The sequence below is a fragment of the Ascaphus truei genome, unplaced genomic scaffold (genome assembly GCF_040206685.1).
Source record: "Ascaphus truei isolate aAscTru1 unplaced genomic scaffold, aAscTru1.hap1 HAP1_SCAFFOLD_1820, whole genome shotgun sequence".
In the NCBI taxonomy this organism is placed as follows: Eukaryota; Metazoa; Chordata; class Amphibia; order Anura; family Ascaphidae; genus Ascaphus; species Ascaphus truei.
The window spans coordinates 1-15757 of NW_027454721.1; the positions used below are offsets into that span (position 1 = coordinate 1).

At 50.4% G+C, this 15757-nt stretch overlaps 2 protein-coding genes across 2 annotated transcripts in view; both read left to right on the forward strand.

The window, feature by feature from the left end:
• The first annotated feature begins 4833 nt into the window (after positions 1–4833).
• On the forward strand, positions 4834–8170 carry LOC142476967 (inactive hydroxysteroid dehydrogenase-like protein 1). The gene is made up of 4 exons (XM_075582038.1): positions 4834–5091; positions 5264–5709; positions 6444–6665; positions 7706–8170. The coding sequence occupies exons 1-4, from the start codon at positions 4872–4874 to the stop codon at positions 7793–7795; spliced, it is 978 nt and encodes a 325-aa protein (XP_075438153.1). The 5' UTR covers positions 4834–4871; the 3' UTR covers positions 7796–8170.
• Positions 8171–8493: 323 nt separating this feature from the next.
• The window catches only part of MBTPS1 (membrane bound transcription factor peptidase, site 1), a 35770-nt gene continuing 28506 nt past the window's right edge, over positions 8494–15757 (forward strand). Inside the window, exons 1-3 of the mRNA XM_075582037.1 lie at positions 8494–8634; positions 12388–12851; positions 14439–14696. Coding sequence (XP_075438152.1) covers positions 12662–12851; positions 14439–14696 — 448 coding nt within the window. The 5' untranslated portion in view covers positions 8494–8634; positions 12388–12661. The remainder of the gene's footprint in view (positions 8635–12387; positions 12852–14438; positions 14697–15757) is intronic.

Below are 15757 nucleotides of genomic sequence, written 5' to 3' on the forward strand. Positions count from 1 at the left end.
CCGGTATTACGTCTCTGGGCGTGTATGTGTATACCGGTATTACCTCTCTTGGGCGTGTATGTGTATACCGGTATTACCTCTCTGGGCGTGTATGTGCATACCGGTATTACCTCTCTGAGCGTGTATGTGTATACCGGTATTACCTCTCTGGGCGTTGTATGTGTATACCGGTATTACCTCTCTGGGCGTGTATGTGTATACCGGTATTACCTCTCTGGGCGTGCATGTGTATACCGGTATTACCTCTCTGGGCGTGTATGTGTATACCGGTATTACCTCTCTGGGCGTGCATGTGTATACCGGTATTACTTCTCTGGGACGTGTATGTGTATACCGGTATTACCTCTCTGGGCGTGTATGTGTATACCGGTATTACCTCTCTGGGCGTGTATGTGTATACCGGTATTACGTCTCTGGGCGTGTATGTGTATACCGGTATTACCTCTCTGGGCGTGTATGTGTATACCGGTATTACCTCTCTGGGCGTGTATGTGCATACCGGTATTACCTCTCTGAGCGTGTATGTGTATACCGGTATTACCTCTCTGGGCGTGTATGTGTATACCGGTATTACCTCTCTGGGCGTGTATGTGTATACCGGTATTACCTCTCTGGGCGTGTATGTGTATACCGGTATTACCTCTCTGGGCGTGTATGTGCATACCGGTATTACCTCTCTGAGCGTGTATGTGTATACCGGTATTACCTCTCTGGGCGTGTATGTATATACCGGTATTACCTCTCTGGGCGTGTATGTGTATACCGGTATTACCTCTCTGGGCGTGTATGTGTATACCGGTATTACCTCTCTGGGCGTGTATGTGTATACCGGTATTACCTCTCTGGGCGTGTATGTATATACCGGTATTACCTCTCTGGGCGTGTATGTATATACCGGTATTACCTCTCTGGGCGTGTGTATGTGTATACCGGTATTACCTCTCTGGGTGTGTGTGTGTATACCGGTATTACTTCTCTGGACTTGTATGTGTATACCGGTATTACCTCTCTGAGCGTGTATGTGTATACCGGTATTACCTCTCTGGGCGTGTATGTGTATACCGGTATTACCTCTCTGGGCGTGTATGTGTATACCGGTATTACCTCTCTGGGCGTGTATGTGTATACCGGTATTACCTCTCTGGGTGTGTGTGTGTATACCGGTATTACCTCTCTGGGCGTGTATGTGTATACCGGTATTACCTCTCTGGGCGTGTATGTGTATACCGGTATTACCTCTCTGGGCGTGTATGTGTATACCGGTATTACCTCTCTGGGCGTGTATGTGTATATCGGTATTACCTCTCTGGGCGTGTATGTGTATACCGGTATTACCTCTCTGGGCGTGTGTGTGTATATCGGTATTACCTCTCTGGGCGTGTGTGTGTATATCGGTATTACCTCTCTGGGCGTGTATGTGTATACCGGTATTACCTCTCTGGGCGTGTATGTGTATACCGGTATTACCTCTCTGGGCGTGTATGTGTATACCGGTATTACCTCTCTGGGCGTGTATGTGTATACCGATATTACCTCTCTGGGTGTGTGTGTATACCGGTATTACCTCTCTGGGTCTGTATGTGTATACCGGTATTACCTCTCTGGGCGTGCATGTGTATACCGGTATTACCTCTCTGGGTGTGCGTGTGTATACCGGTATTACCTCTCTGGGCGTGTATGTGTATACCGGTATTACCTCTCTGGGCGTGTATGTGTATACCGGTATTACCTCTCTGGGCGTGCATGTGTATACCGGTATTACCTCTCTGGGCGTGTATGTGTATACCGGTATTACCTCTCTGGGCGTGCATGTGTATACCGGTATTACCTCTCTGGGCGTGTATGTTATACCGGTATTACCTCTCTGAGCGTGTATGTGTATACCGGTATTACCTCTCTGGGCGTGTATGTGTATACCGGTATTACCTCTCTGGGCGTGCATGTGTATACCGGTATTACCTCTCTGGGCGTGTATGTATATACCGGTATTACCTCTCTGGGCGTGTATGTATATACCGGTATTACCTCTCTGGGCGTGTATGTGTATACCGGTATTACCTCTCTGGGCGTGTATGTGTATACCGGTATTACCTCTCTGGGCGTGTATGTATATACCGGTATTACCTCTCTGGGCGTGTATGTATATACCGGTATTACCTCTCTGGGCGTGTGTATGTGTATACCGGTATTACCTCTCTGGGTGTGTGTGTGTATACCGGTATTACTTCTCTGGACTTGTATGTGTATACCGGTATTACCTCTCTGAGCGTGTATGTGTATACCGGTATTACCTCTCTGGGCGTGTATGTGTATACCGGTATTACCTCTCTGGGCGTGTATGTGTATACCGGTATTACCTCTCTGGGCGTGTATGTGTATACCGGTATTACCTCTCTGGGCGTGTATGTGTATATCGGTATTACCTCTCTGGGCGTGTATGTGTATACCGGTATTACCTCTCTGGGCGTGTGTGTGTATATCGGTATTACCTCTCTGGGCGTGTGTGTGTATATCGGTATTACCTCTCTGGGCGTGTATGTGTATACCGGTATTACCTCTCTGGGCGTGTATGTGTATACCGGTATTACCTCTCTGGGCGTGTATGTGTATACCGGTATTACCTCTCTGGGCGTGTATGTGTATACCGATATTACCTCTCTGTGCGTGTATGTGTATACCGGTATTACCTCTCTGGGCGTGTATGTGTATACCGGTATTACCTCTCTGGGCGTGTATGTGTATACCGGTATTACCTCTCTGGGCGTGTATGTGTATACCGGTATTACCTCTCTGGGCGTGTATGTGTATACCGGTATTACCTCTCTGGGTGTGTATGTGTATACCGGTATTACCTCTCTGGGCGTGTATGTGTATACCGGTATTACTTCTCTGGACGTGTATGTGTATACCGGTATTACCTCTCTGGGCGTGTATGTGTATACCGGTATTACTTCTCTGGACATGTATGTGTATACCGGTATTACCTCTCTGGGCGTGTATGTGTATACCGGTATTACCTCTCTGGGCGTGTATGTGTATACCGGTATTACCTCTCTGGGCGTGTATGTGTATACCAGTATTACCTCTCTGGGCGTGTATGTGTATACCGGTATTACCTCTCTGGGCGTGTATGTGCATACCGGTATTACCTCTCTGAGCGTGTATGTGTATACCGGTATTACCTCTCTGGGCGTGCATGTGTATACCGGTATTACCTCTCTGGGCGTGCATGTGTATACCGGTATTACCTCTCTGGGCGTGTATGTGTAAACCGGTATTACCTCTCTGGGCGTGTATGTGTATACCGGTATTACCTCTCTGGGCGTGTATGTATATACCGGTATTACCTCTCTGGGCGTGTATGTATATACCGGTATTACCTCTCTGGGCGTGTGTATGTGTATACCGGTATTACCTCTCTGGGTGTGTATGTATATACCGGTATTACCTCTCTGGGCGTGTGTATGTGTATACCGGTATTACCTCTCTGGGTGTGTGTGTGTATACCGGTATTACTTCTCTGGACTTGTATGTGTATACCGGTATTACCTCTCTGAGCGTGTATGTGTATACCGGTATTACCTCTCTGGGCATGTATGTGTATACCGGTATTACCTCTCTGGGCGTGTATGTGTATACCGGTATTACCTCTCTGGGCGTGTGTGTGTATACCGGTATTACCTCTCTGGGCGTGTATGTGTATACCGGTATTACCTCTCTGGGCGTGTATGTGTATATCGGTATTACCTCTCTGGACGTGTATGTGTATACCGGTATTACCTCTCTGGGCGTGTATGTGTATACCGGTATTACCTCTCTGGGCGTGTATGTGTATACCGGTATTACCTCTCTGGGCGTGTATGTGTATACCGGTATTACCTCTCTGGGCGTGTATGTGTATATCGGTATTACCTCTCTGGACGTGTATGTGTATACCGGTATTACCTCTCTGGGCGTGTATGTGTATACCGGTATTACCTCTCTGGGCGTGTATGTGTATACCGGTATTACCTCTCTGGGCGTGTATGTGTATACCGGTATTACCTCTCTGGGCGTGTATGTGTATACCGGTATTACCTCTCTGGGCGTGTATGTGTATACCGGTATTACCTCTCTGGACGTGTATGTGTATACCGGTATTACCTCTCTGGGCGTGTATGTGTATACCGGTATTACCTCTCTGGGCGTGTATGTGTATACCGGTATTACCTCTCTGGGCGTGTATGTGTATACCGGTATTACCTCTCTGGGCATAGTGACCTGACCAGCTTGGGGGGCCGCAGGATTTCTCCCGAGTAGGGATGTTGCTAGGGGGCTAGGCAGCTTCCTCCATCCTGATTGGGTGCATAACCCAGCAGCAGCCGCCAATCAGGCGGAGGTGTCACAAACCTGGGGGTGAGGCCAGAGAGGAGGAAACAGCGTGGAGCGGCGAGTGAGGTGTGTGCGCGTCTCGAGCACGTCGCTCCTTTCACCATTGCGTCCAGTATTTTTGGAGAAGCCGCCTGGCAACCTTATCACATGGAAGATCCCTGAGCTGCAGAGCTCACACTCTAATGAGGCACAGGGAGACAAAGATCGCAAGAAGCTGACACGGGGCACTGAATACAGCCACAGCCCACTTCAAAGATAGCGACGAGCCTGTCACGGAGAGCGGCTTCTAAGTGAATAACCACGGCTGCATTATTCTATTCTCACATACACCACGCTTTACAGGACAACCCCCACACAATACACAGCTCTGCGGGGGGGGGGGGGGGGGGTGTGAGGCGGCACGCTGGCAGGGGTTACGTTTATCTCCCTCCGGCAGTTGAGGGTTGTGATGTGCAGCCGTTAACCCCTTGTTCACTTTTCGTGGCAGGTGTGGGGGCAGCATGGCGGCAGTGGACAGCTTCCAGTTGCTTTACCAGCAGGTGGCCAGGTCCTGCCACGGCCACGTGGAGTTTCTTGCTGTGGTGGGAGCGTGGTACACCGCTCGGAAAGGCCTCAGCCTCCTGTGTGAGTGCTACAGTGTGATCCGGCTGCATGTCACCCCACGTCTGCTCTGCAGGACCGACCTGGTCAGGCAGTATGGGGAGTGGGCCGTAGTGACCGGTGAGTGGGACTGAGGGGAGGGATGGGATATGAGACATCGTATTCTGTAAGAATAACTTGAACCCATAAATCTGTCGCTGTTCAAACAAGTTCAGCCTCCTAGAAATAGAGGGTCCGGCTCCTGAAATGGGTAACGAGTCTCTTGTTTTCCCCGTCTGACTCTGTTCTTCAGGTGCCACAGACGGCATTGGTAAAGCGTACGCGGAGGAGCTGGCGAGCCGCGGTGTGAACATTATCCTGATAAGCCGCAGCAGAGAGAAGCTGCAGAGAGTGCCTGACGCCATCGCTGGCACCTACGGGGTGAGGACCAGCTTTATAGAGGCGGATTTCAGCCGTGGCCGCGAGGTGTACCCCCCCATTAAGGAGGCCCTAAGACACGTGGACGTGGGCATTTTGGTGAACAATGCTGGAGTATGCTATGAGTACCCCGAGTATTTCACAGAGGCCCCAGAGGATATACTTTGGGATATCATCAACGTCAACATTGCTGCAGCCACAATGATGGTGTATATAGTACTGCCGGGTATGGTGAAAAAGAAGAAAGGAGCCATCGTCAATGTGTCCTCTGGGTGCTGTCATACTCCCATCCCTCAGATGAGCCTGTATTCTGCATCAAAGGTAATTAGCTTGTTGTACAGACGAGGTGGGAACGTGGGACTCTGGGAGGTGGGAACGTGGGACTCTGGGAGGTGGGAACCTGGGACTCTGGGAGGTGGGAACGTGGGACTCTGGGAGCGTGGGACTCGGGAAGGTGGGAGTGTGGGACATGCAAGGGGAGGTGGGAGCGTGGGACTCTGGGAGGTGGGAACGTGGGACTCTGGGAGGTGGGAACGTGGAACTCTGGGAGGTGGGAACGTGAGACTCTGGGAGGTGGGAACGTGAGACTCTGGGAGGTGGGAACGTGGGACTCAGGGAGGTGGTACTCTGGGAGGTGGGAACGTGGGACTCTGGGAGCGTGGGACTCGGGAAGGTGGGAGTGTGGGACATGCAAGGAGAGGTGGGAGCATGGGACACACGGGGAGGTGGGAACGTGTGGGACTCGGGGAGGTGGGAGTGTGGGACACGCATGGAGAGGTGGGAGCATGGGACACGCACAGGGAAGTGGGAGACACGGAGAGGTGGGAGACACGGGGAGGTGGGAGCGTGTGAGACAACCTATAATAATAAAATATAATCTAACATTTGCACGTCGTGGTCTCTGTACGAGTGTCGGCCTCCGCGTGCGCTCACTCAGGGGGAATAAATGCCACTTTTCTGCACATTTTCTGCCATTCTTTATACGTGGCGATGTCCTTTGTTGGAATGGTAAGCGCGGTGATAATTCCCCGGGGGGACCTCTCCTCCATCTCCAGGTCTGTCTGGATGGCTTCAGCCGTGAGCTGGAGATGGAATTGTCTCCCAAAGGGATCTTCGTGCAGTCTTTAATCCCGGGGTGCGTGGGCACGACCACGTCCCATGGGGTTTTCCACCCATTCTCGCTGCTGGTCCCATCCCCTGAGGTTTACGCTCATCACGCCGTGCGCATGCTGGGGGTTTCCACGCGGACTACAGGATACTGGGCTCACTCCATGCAGGTACCTCGGGACAGAGCTCAGGGGGGGGGCAGTATCTAGCTGATACCTTTTATTTACGTGGTGTCAGAGAGGCTGCGGCAGCATTCTGCCAATTACTCCTGTTCCCTTTGGGGTCTCCTCCCCCGTCTCATATCTGCTCCCCCTCCTCCCCCGTCTCATATCTGCTCCCCCTCCTCCCCCGTCTCATATCTGCTCCCCCTCCTCCCCCGTCTCATATCTGCTCCCCCTCCTCCCCCGTCTCATATCTGCTCCCCCTCCTCCCCCGTCTCATATCTGCTCCCCCGTCTCATATCTGCTCCCCCTCCTCCCCCGTCTCATATCTGCCCTCCCCTCCTCCTTCTCCTCCTCCGTCTCATATCTGCCCTCCCCTCCTCCTTCTCCTCCTCCGTCTCATATCTGCCCACGCCTCCCCTTCTCCTCCAACATCTTCTATCTGCCCCACATCTCCTCCCGACCAAATCTGCCCCCTCATCCTCCTGCCCAAATGTGCTCCATCTCTCCTCCTCCTGCCCAAATCTGCCCCACCCTCTCCTCCTTCTCCTGCCCAAATTTGCCCAACCTCTCCTCCTGCCCAAATCTGCCCCACCTCTCCTCCTCCTACCCAAATCTCCCCCCCCCTCCCCCACCCCTCTTCCTCTTCTCCTGACGTTTTACAGCAGAGGGGATATGCTTGTGCTGCCCCAGGAGCAGAATCCCGGAGAATCTCTGTATCCTGCAACCTCTCCGAACACTTAAACGACATCACAAATCCAAGATCACTGGCCGAGGGGGCATGCGAATAGATCTGGCATTTCAGATTCATTCTTTTTGGTTCTTTAAGAATAATTCTACACGAGTCTTTCAGAATAATATTGGAGCATTGATTTAGTTATTTATACAAATGTTTTAGCAGGAAGTAATACATTGAGAGTTACCTCTCGTTTTCAAGTTTGTCCTGGGCATAGAGTTAAGTTCTGTCCTTTAACCCTTTCAGTGGCAGAGGGGCGAGAAGCGCATTGGTTTGCATGTTATTATATTCCTGTATATCTTCTCACACGCAGCTCCGGGTGACTCAGTGCGTTCCAGGCTGGCTCCGCAGGTCGGTGGGGAGATATATTTCCAGGGCCCCCCTGCCCCCCGCAATTCCGTGAGAAGATCCAAGCCGTGTTCTCTCTGGGTCCGATTCCAACCGTTATTACCGACCTTCTAGGCCAGGAATGGCCAACTCTAGTCCTCAAGGGCCACCAATAGGCCAGGTTTTCAGGTTTTCAGGCCCTGCTTCAGCACAGGTGGCTCAGTCAACGACTGCATGACTGGTGCTGTAGTTCAATTGATAGGCCAGTGTGTTCATTAGAGATCCGCTGCCCTCTTGTGGATATACTACAAACTGCATGGACATTAGATGAACAGTAAATGTGAATGACTGGGTATATATTACATTATATAACATAACACACAGCTTTATTATATTTTCACATATTTGTTTTGTCCAATAAATATTTTATGAACAAAAGAAATAAATAGTTGGAATGGGGTTTGACTTTTTTTTTGTAGAACTGGAACATTGGGGGACACACACACACACACACACACACACACACACACACACACACACACACACACACACACACACACACACACCACTATACATACACACACACACACCCCTATACACACACACACACACACACACACACACACACACACACACACACACACACACACACACACACACACACACACACACACACACACACACACACACACACACACACACACATATCTCCCCTCGCTCGCTATCTCTGTTCTCGTCTTGTTTCTGAATAAAGTTTTCTTCCCATCGCGGGAAAAAAAAAATGTTTACGCGCGAGGCCCCGCCTCCAAGATGGGAGGGCTCCATCCAGTGCGAGTCCGGTGACGTAACGGAGCGAGGGCTGCGGAGAGAAACCGGAACTGACCGCGGGGACACCGGAGGAGAGTGCGCGCGCAGGTGAGTGAGACCCCCCCCCCGGAGTTCCCGGTCCTGCACTGGGCGGGGAGAGCAAGCCCTGTGTGTGTGCCCCGGTACCGGAATAACGTAGAGCAGCAGCAGCAATAATATATACATATACTCACACTATATATACACTCACACACATTATATACAGTACTCACTCACATATACAGTACTCACACTATATATACACTCGCTCGCATTATACACAGTACTCGCACTTTATACACTCACTCACATTATATACATATACTCACACTATATATACTCAAATTATATACAGTACTCACATTATATACATTACTCATACTATATTATATACATTACTCATATACTCACTCACATTATATACATTAGTCACACTATATATAAACTCACTCACATATACATTACTCACACTATATAAACTCACTCACATTATACATTACTCACACTATACTCACACACATTATATACTCACTCACATAATATACACACATGTACACATATACTTACTCACACACACACACACTAACTCACTATATATATATATATATATATATATTTTGTTTTTCCACAATATACATACATACAAACACATACTATATACTCAAATTATATACACACATGCACACGATATACTCGTATTATATATACACTCACTCACATACGCAATACACTCACATTATATATGCTATACACTCGCATTATATACACACTCACTATACTCACATTATACACTCACATTATATACATACACTCACGCTATATACTCACACTCGCTATATACTCACACTCACATTATATAAACACTATATACTCACATTATATACACAAACTCACACTATACGCACACTCGCAACAATATATACATATATACACACACACACTAAACTATATATACACACACATTCTACACACACACATTTTAGATGCGCACACACACATAATGCTGCGCTTATAGTGGCAGCGACGCGACGTCGCGCCAAAACAAATGCACTGCCGTCATTGCGTGCGCTTATAGTAAGCGGAACTCGATCACTGGAAGTCGTCTCAATTTGTTTTTTCTCGCAACCGTAGCCTGCAATCGCGTCGCCGGCACGATAAGCGTAGACGGTTGCTGGAAAATCATATAGAGATGACTTCCAGCGATCGCGACCAATCCATCGCGTCACGCTTACTATAAGCGAACGCGACGGCGGCAATGCATTTGTTTTGCCGAGACGTCGCTGTCACTATAAGCGCAGCCTTAGACACACACACACACACACACACACTATGTATATATTTATATAGCTCCATCCATGTACATAGCGCGTCACAGCAGTAATACACGGGACATAAGGCTGCGCTTATAGTGACGGAGACAGCAACGTCGCGGCAAAACAAATGCATTGCCGCTGTCGCGTGCCCTTATAGTAAGCGTGACGCGTCGGAGCGACGGATTGGGCACGAACGCTGGAAGTCATCTCTATTTGATTTTTCCAGTGACCGTCGCCTGACCGTTGCCGGCACTATAAGCGTAGCATTATGGGGAAAAGCGCTTTAGACATAAAAGTAACATTAGGAAGCTGATTCCCTGTCCCGAAGAGCTTGCAATCTAATTATGTATATCATTATATATCATTAAAAAAAAAAAATTATGTAGAGGTTTCTGTACCGTGTTAGCCGAGCTTAGTAATGAAAAACGAATAGATGATACCGTTCTGTGGCTGATTTATATATCGCACTCATATAACCACACTCGTATATCAAATTGCAAAACCAGTACAACCAACCTCACACTGATGAGACCCAAGAGGTCCACACAGTCTGTGAGTGGGTTCACTGGCTTTGCATCTCATCCCAGGCTATGTTTAAAAGCTGTGTTTAAAACAGCGAGCATTGACTTAAGGGTTCCATGTAATAATGGACTTGAGACAAAAGGTGACACTGCTCATTTGCATGTCATTTCCCAGAATCCCTTGCTGCAGTGGGTGATAATGGTGAAAAGCAGGGTTGCAGACCTGTCTTAGGCTGTGCCTATAGTGCCGCCGACGGCGACAGGATGGGTGACGTCACCCGTCGCCGTTGCCACAGGCGAAAGTTATGTTTCGCGGGATTCCCGCAATTTGATTTGTTAAAGGGCCGTCACGTAACGCGGTGGCCCTTGAAAAAGCGGCGGGTTTTGGCGATGGCAACGTCGCTTGTCGCCGTCGCGTGCACTATAAGCGCACGCAGCGGCGGCAATGCTTTTGTATCGCCGTCGCTGGCACTATAAGCCTAATCAGTTAAACTTATTTCTCAACGCGACAGACACGTCACGTGAGCGGTTCGCCCAATGAGGACAAACCAGCTCCGTGATGTCACTGGGAACGCCTCCCCACGGCCTGTCTGGTATGGCCAGGGAAAGCACCCGCTTTCCCTCAGCCTCCGCACGGGCTGCGTCCCCGCTAGCGCTGAGCGGGCGGTGCTTGCGGCGGTTACTTACATATATAGATATATGCAAGTCCCCGCTCACGCTGTGTGGGCACACGCTCACCAGCGCTCGGCGGTTAGCATGAGAGCGCTCTCCAAGCATGAACGCGCTCAGCGCCAGCGGGGACTCAGCCTTAGACGTGAATGTGCTCACAGAAAAACAGTCGATACCGTTCATATATATACACACGTACACGTACGTACACGTACACACGTTTATATAATTAATTTATTTGAAAAAAGTTATCCCCAACTGACATAAACAGACAACACACATACTAACAACTGGGGAAAAACTGGGGTAACCTATAGTCTCGGGTGCAGGGATTTCCCCTGTTCTCTCTTCCCTAAAATGTCCTCTGAAACAGGACTCCAAGCCTGGCACCAGCAGAGGACACCGCAGCTTCTCTCCGTCACCGCAGCAGCTTCTGCAATTCTTATGGCCGGCCAGGGGTCTCCCTCACCACCTTTTTATATACTAAACCCACAACATTGAAACTTTCAGTGCCAGGTGCTGCCTACATCAGGGGAGCGCAAACTTTTGTTGCTGCGCCCCCCTGCTTGCCTCCCCCGGTGCTCGCGCCCCCTCCTTACCTTGGTGATGCATCAAATGACCCCGCAGCGTCATTTGATGCCGTGTTGCCATGGAGACGAGTCCTGGAGCCGGCAGAATCAAGGTAAGTTGAGTTGCAGAGGCCTCACGCGATCCCCTGCCATTTAATTGAAATGCCTTGGGGAAGAGCGCGGGGCCTTAGCAACTGCCGCGCTCCCCCAGAAAAACCTCACGCCCCCAGTTTGCGCACCCCTTGTCTACGTGTCCAGCCCCTGATTGGTGGGTAGAAATGCAACATAAAAAGAGCAACATGCAAAAGGCTACAGGGAAAGGTCACAGACACGTTTGCAACATTAACCCCTGGTCCCTGAGGTGCTGGAACCAGGTTAAGTCATAATACATGATACACACACATAATATAATACCTGTGTATTACTGACAGGTAGGGGTAATGGCCGGCTTAACCTTTACTAACATCAGCCATATTTACCCCTACTGTCACATAAATATATATATATAGATTATTTTTTTGTGCATAAATGAGTGGAGTTCATGGAGTGTGGTAAACATCAGTGGATATATAGAAAGTGGAAAGGTACTGGTTACACGTACTGGTACTGGTACCGGTCTGTGCAGCTGAACGCATGGAGCGTCGCCGGCGGTCTGTCGATACAATTGCGCGCTAAATACCCTGACAAGCAACAGGCGAGTAAAGTGTTCCTTTATTACCACTAACGCAGATCTCTCCCTTTACATCACAGGCCAGTTCCCACAAACCTTCCAGATCATTCTTCCCTCGCGATGGCGCGCAGAACGGATTTATTCCACGCGGAGTGAGCGAGGAGCCCAGGCCGCCATGGAGAAGAAGCGCAGAAAGAAATGAAAGTCCTGCAACCAGGCTGCTGGCATGTGGACATATGTGTACCCCGAAAATTGCTTTATCTGTTACCCGGCTGGACATCACCAGGCAGAGCCTGCCGCTAGCGCCGTGTGCTAAATATATAGTCGCCAGCGCACGGGCTGTAACTTGACTTTATGGGTTTGAAACCATATGTTCTGACCATGCGGTTTGCACATTTCTGGCTGCCGCTGGTTGTGATTTTCCTGTGTGGTAAGAAGCACCAAAGCACCAAGCTGGGGAATTCATCCCGCGAGACGGAGCCCTGTGACGGCTGCTCACATCTCACGCTCAAAGTGGAGTTCTCCTCCACGGTGGTGGAACATGGTAAGGGCACATGATATGGACATGGATGTCCTCCTACACACATACAAGTTGTATGTCTGTATATCTTTATATAGTGCCATCCAGGTACATAGCTCTTTACAATGCACGTGACATCATATTATAACACACATTGGGGATAAGCGCTTCAGGCATAAAACAATAGGAAAAGGAGCACCTGTCCCGGAGAGCTTACAATCTAAGTGGGGAGAAATTGCAGAGACGGTAGGAGGGCGTTCTGGTAAGTGCGTCTGCAGGGGGCCAAGGCCAATGTATGAGATCTGTAGTATGAGCCAGCGGAGCGCTCGTACGCTTTGTTACAGAGGTGTGTTTTAAGAAAGGTCCTAAAGGTGGATGGAGAGAGGGTGCCAGTCGGATATTGAGGGGAAGGGTATTCCAGAGGTGTGGGACTGTGAGTGAGAAAGGTTTAAGGCGGGAGAGGGCTTTAGATACAGAAGGGATAGAGAGAAGACATCCTTGAGCAGAACGCAGGAGTCAGGCAGGTGTATAGTGAGATATTAGGGTGAGCTGTAAGGAGGGGCAGAGGAGTGTATAGTGAGATGTTAGATGGGGCAGAGGGGTGTATAGTGATATTAGGGTGAGATTTAATTCGGGGCAGAGGGGGGTATAGTGATATATTATGGTTAGATGTAAGGATGGGCAGAGGGGGGTATAGCCTTAAAAGTGAGGAGAATTTAGTAAGTAATACAGGGTTTGATGGGAAGCTAGGAGAGGGATTTGAGCAGGGGAGACGCGGAGACAGATTTAGGAAAGAGTAGAGTGATTCTGGCAGCAGCGTTTAGGATAGATTGTAGGGGAGACAGGTGAGAGGCAGGAAGGCCGGACAGCAGGAGGTTACAGTAATCGAGACGGGAGAGAATGAGGGCCTGAGTCAGAGTTTTAGCAGTCGAGCAACAGAGGAAAGGGCGTATCTTTGCAATGTCACGGAGGTAAAAATGATGGTTGTCAGTAGATAGAAGAAACTTGTAGCTCATGTAATCCTTTCTTCATCCTCATTGTTATTTTGTAGAACGTTATTTAAGCTCCTATTTAATTGCCCATTTTCTGAACAATACGGTATGTGTTTTCTTCTGTAAGGCTGCTCCACGTATTCACAACCCCTTCAGGACCTGTGTTCCCATGTGCGTGACTGATCACTTGAGTTTGTGGAATTTATTTGTAAATCTGAGCCTTTCATTTCCTCTCCCGTTCTTCCCTCTCCCGTTCTTCCCTCTCCCGTTCTTCCCTCTCCCGTTCTTCCCTCTCCCGTTCTTCCCTCTCCCGTTCTTCCCTCTCCCGTTCTTCCCTCTCCCGTTCTTCCCTCTCCCGTTCTTCCTCCTTCTCTGCCCACGGGTTTGCTCTATGTTGTACAGTAGATCCATCAGGAAAGGGATTATTATCACATTATTTTTATAGTTGGGCAGCCATATCCCTGTATATTACTTCTTTGCTCTATAAGGCGATGGAAGTTTGTATGCATCAGCCTCTCTGGGAGTAGTTATTTCATTGACATTCTAGATGCAGTTTCAATAATGAACGAAGTGAGTAGTATTTTGATGCCCCGGTGACCCATCCCTGCTTCTCTTCTAGAGTATATTGTAGCCTTCAACGGTTACTTCACTGCCAAGGCCCGGAGTAAGTTTATCTCCAGTGCACTGAGGAGCCAGGGGATCGAGGACTGGAGGATCGTACCCCGGAATAACCCGGCCAGCGGTTACCCCAGCGACTTCGAGCTGATCGAGGTGAAGAGCGGGCAGTGGGACGGAGTGCTGACCCTGGAAGACCACCCCAACATAAAGCGTGTCAGCCCCCAGAGACGGGTCTTCCGCTCCCTGAAGTTTGTAGAGAGTAAGTGAAACGCCCCTGCGCGGGGAGTGATGTAATGTCCTCGGCGCTTTGCCGGGAGTAGAAGGATTGCGGGGCCTTGCATTACGTTATTGGGCTAGCGCACCTTCCCCCCCGCACAGTGAGCAGCACTAATACTGCTTCATGCCCACGCAGGGTTAACAGGACACACCAATAAATGTAAATATTTTGGTATATACAGTGCGGTAGTTTATAAGTAGTCGTTGCGTTACTTTCCCCGTGTAACGTGACCGCGCGTTCGTTCTCTGATTTTATGCACCCGGGGGTAGAGCACGTCCCAGCCGGTGCAATCGCCCGAGGGTAGGAGCGCGTGTGGCACACGTCTGGGCTCAGTGCTGTGCGCGTGGCACACGTCTGGGCTCAGTGCTGTGCGCGTGGCACACGTCTGGGCTCAGTGCTGTGCGTGTGGCACACGTCTGGGCTCAGTGCTGTGCGTGTGGCGCACGTCTGGGCTCAGTGCTGTGCGTGTGGCGCACGTCTAGGCTCAGTGCTGTGCGTGTGGCGCACGTCTGGGCTCAGTGCTGTGCGTGTGGCGCACGTCTGGGCTCAGTGCTGTGCGTGTGGCGCACGTCTGGGCTCAGTGCTGTGCGTGTGGCGCACGTCTGGGCTCAGTGCTGTGCGTGTGGCGCACGTCTGGGCTCAGTGCTGTGCGTGTGGCACACGTCTGGGCTCAGTCCTGTGCGTGTGGCACACGTCTGGGCTCAGTGCTGTGCGTGTGGCACACGTCTGGGCTCAGTGCTGTGCGTGTGGCACACGTCTGGGCTCAGTGCTGTGCGTGTGGCACACGTCTGGGCTCAGTGCTGTGCGTGTGGCACACGTCTGGGCTCAGTGCTGTGCGTGTGGCACACGTCTGGGCTCAGTGCTGTGCGCGTGGCACACGTCTGGGCTCAGTGCTGTGCGCGTGGCACACGTCTGGGCTCAGTGCTGTGCGCGTGGCACACGTCTGGGCTCAGTGCTGTGCGTGTGGCACACGTCTGGGCTCAGTGCTGTGCGTGTGGCACACGTCTGGGCTCAGTGCTGTGCTTGTGGCACACGTCTGGGCT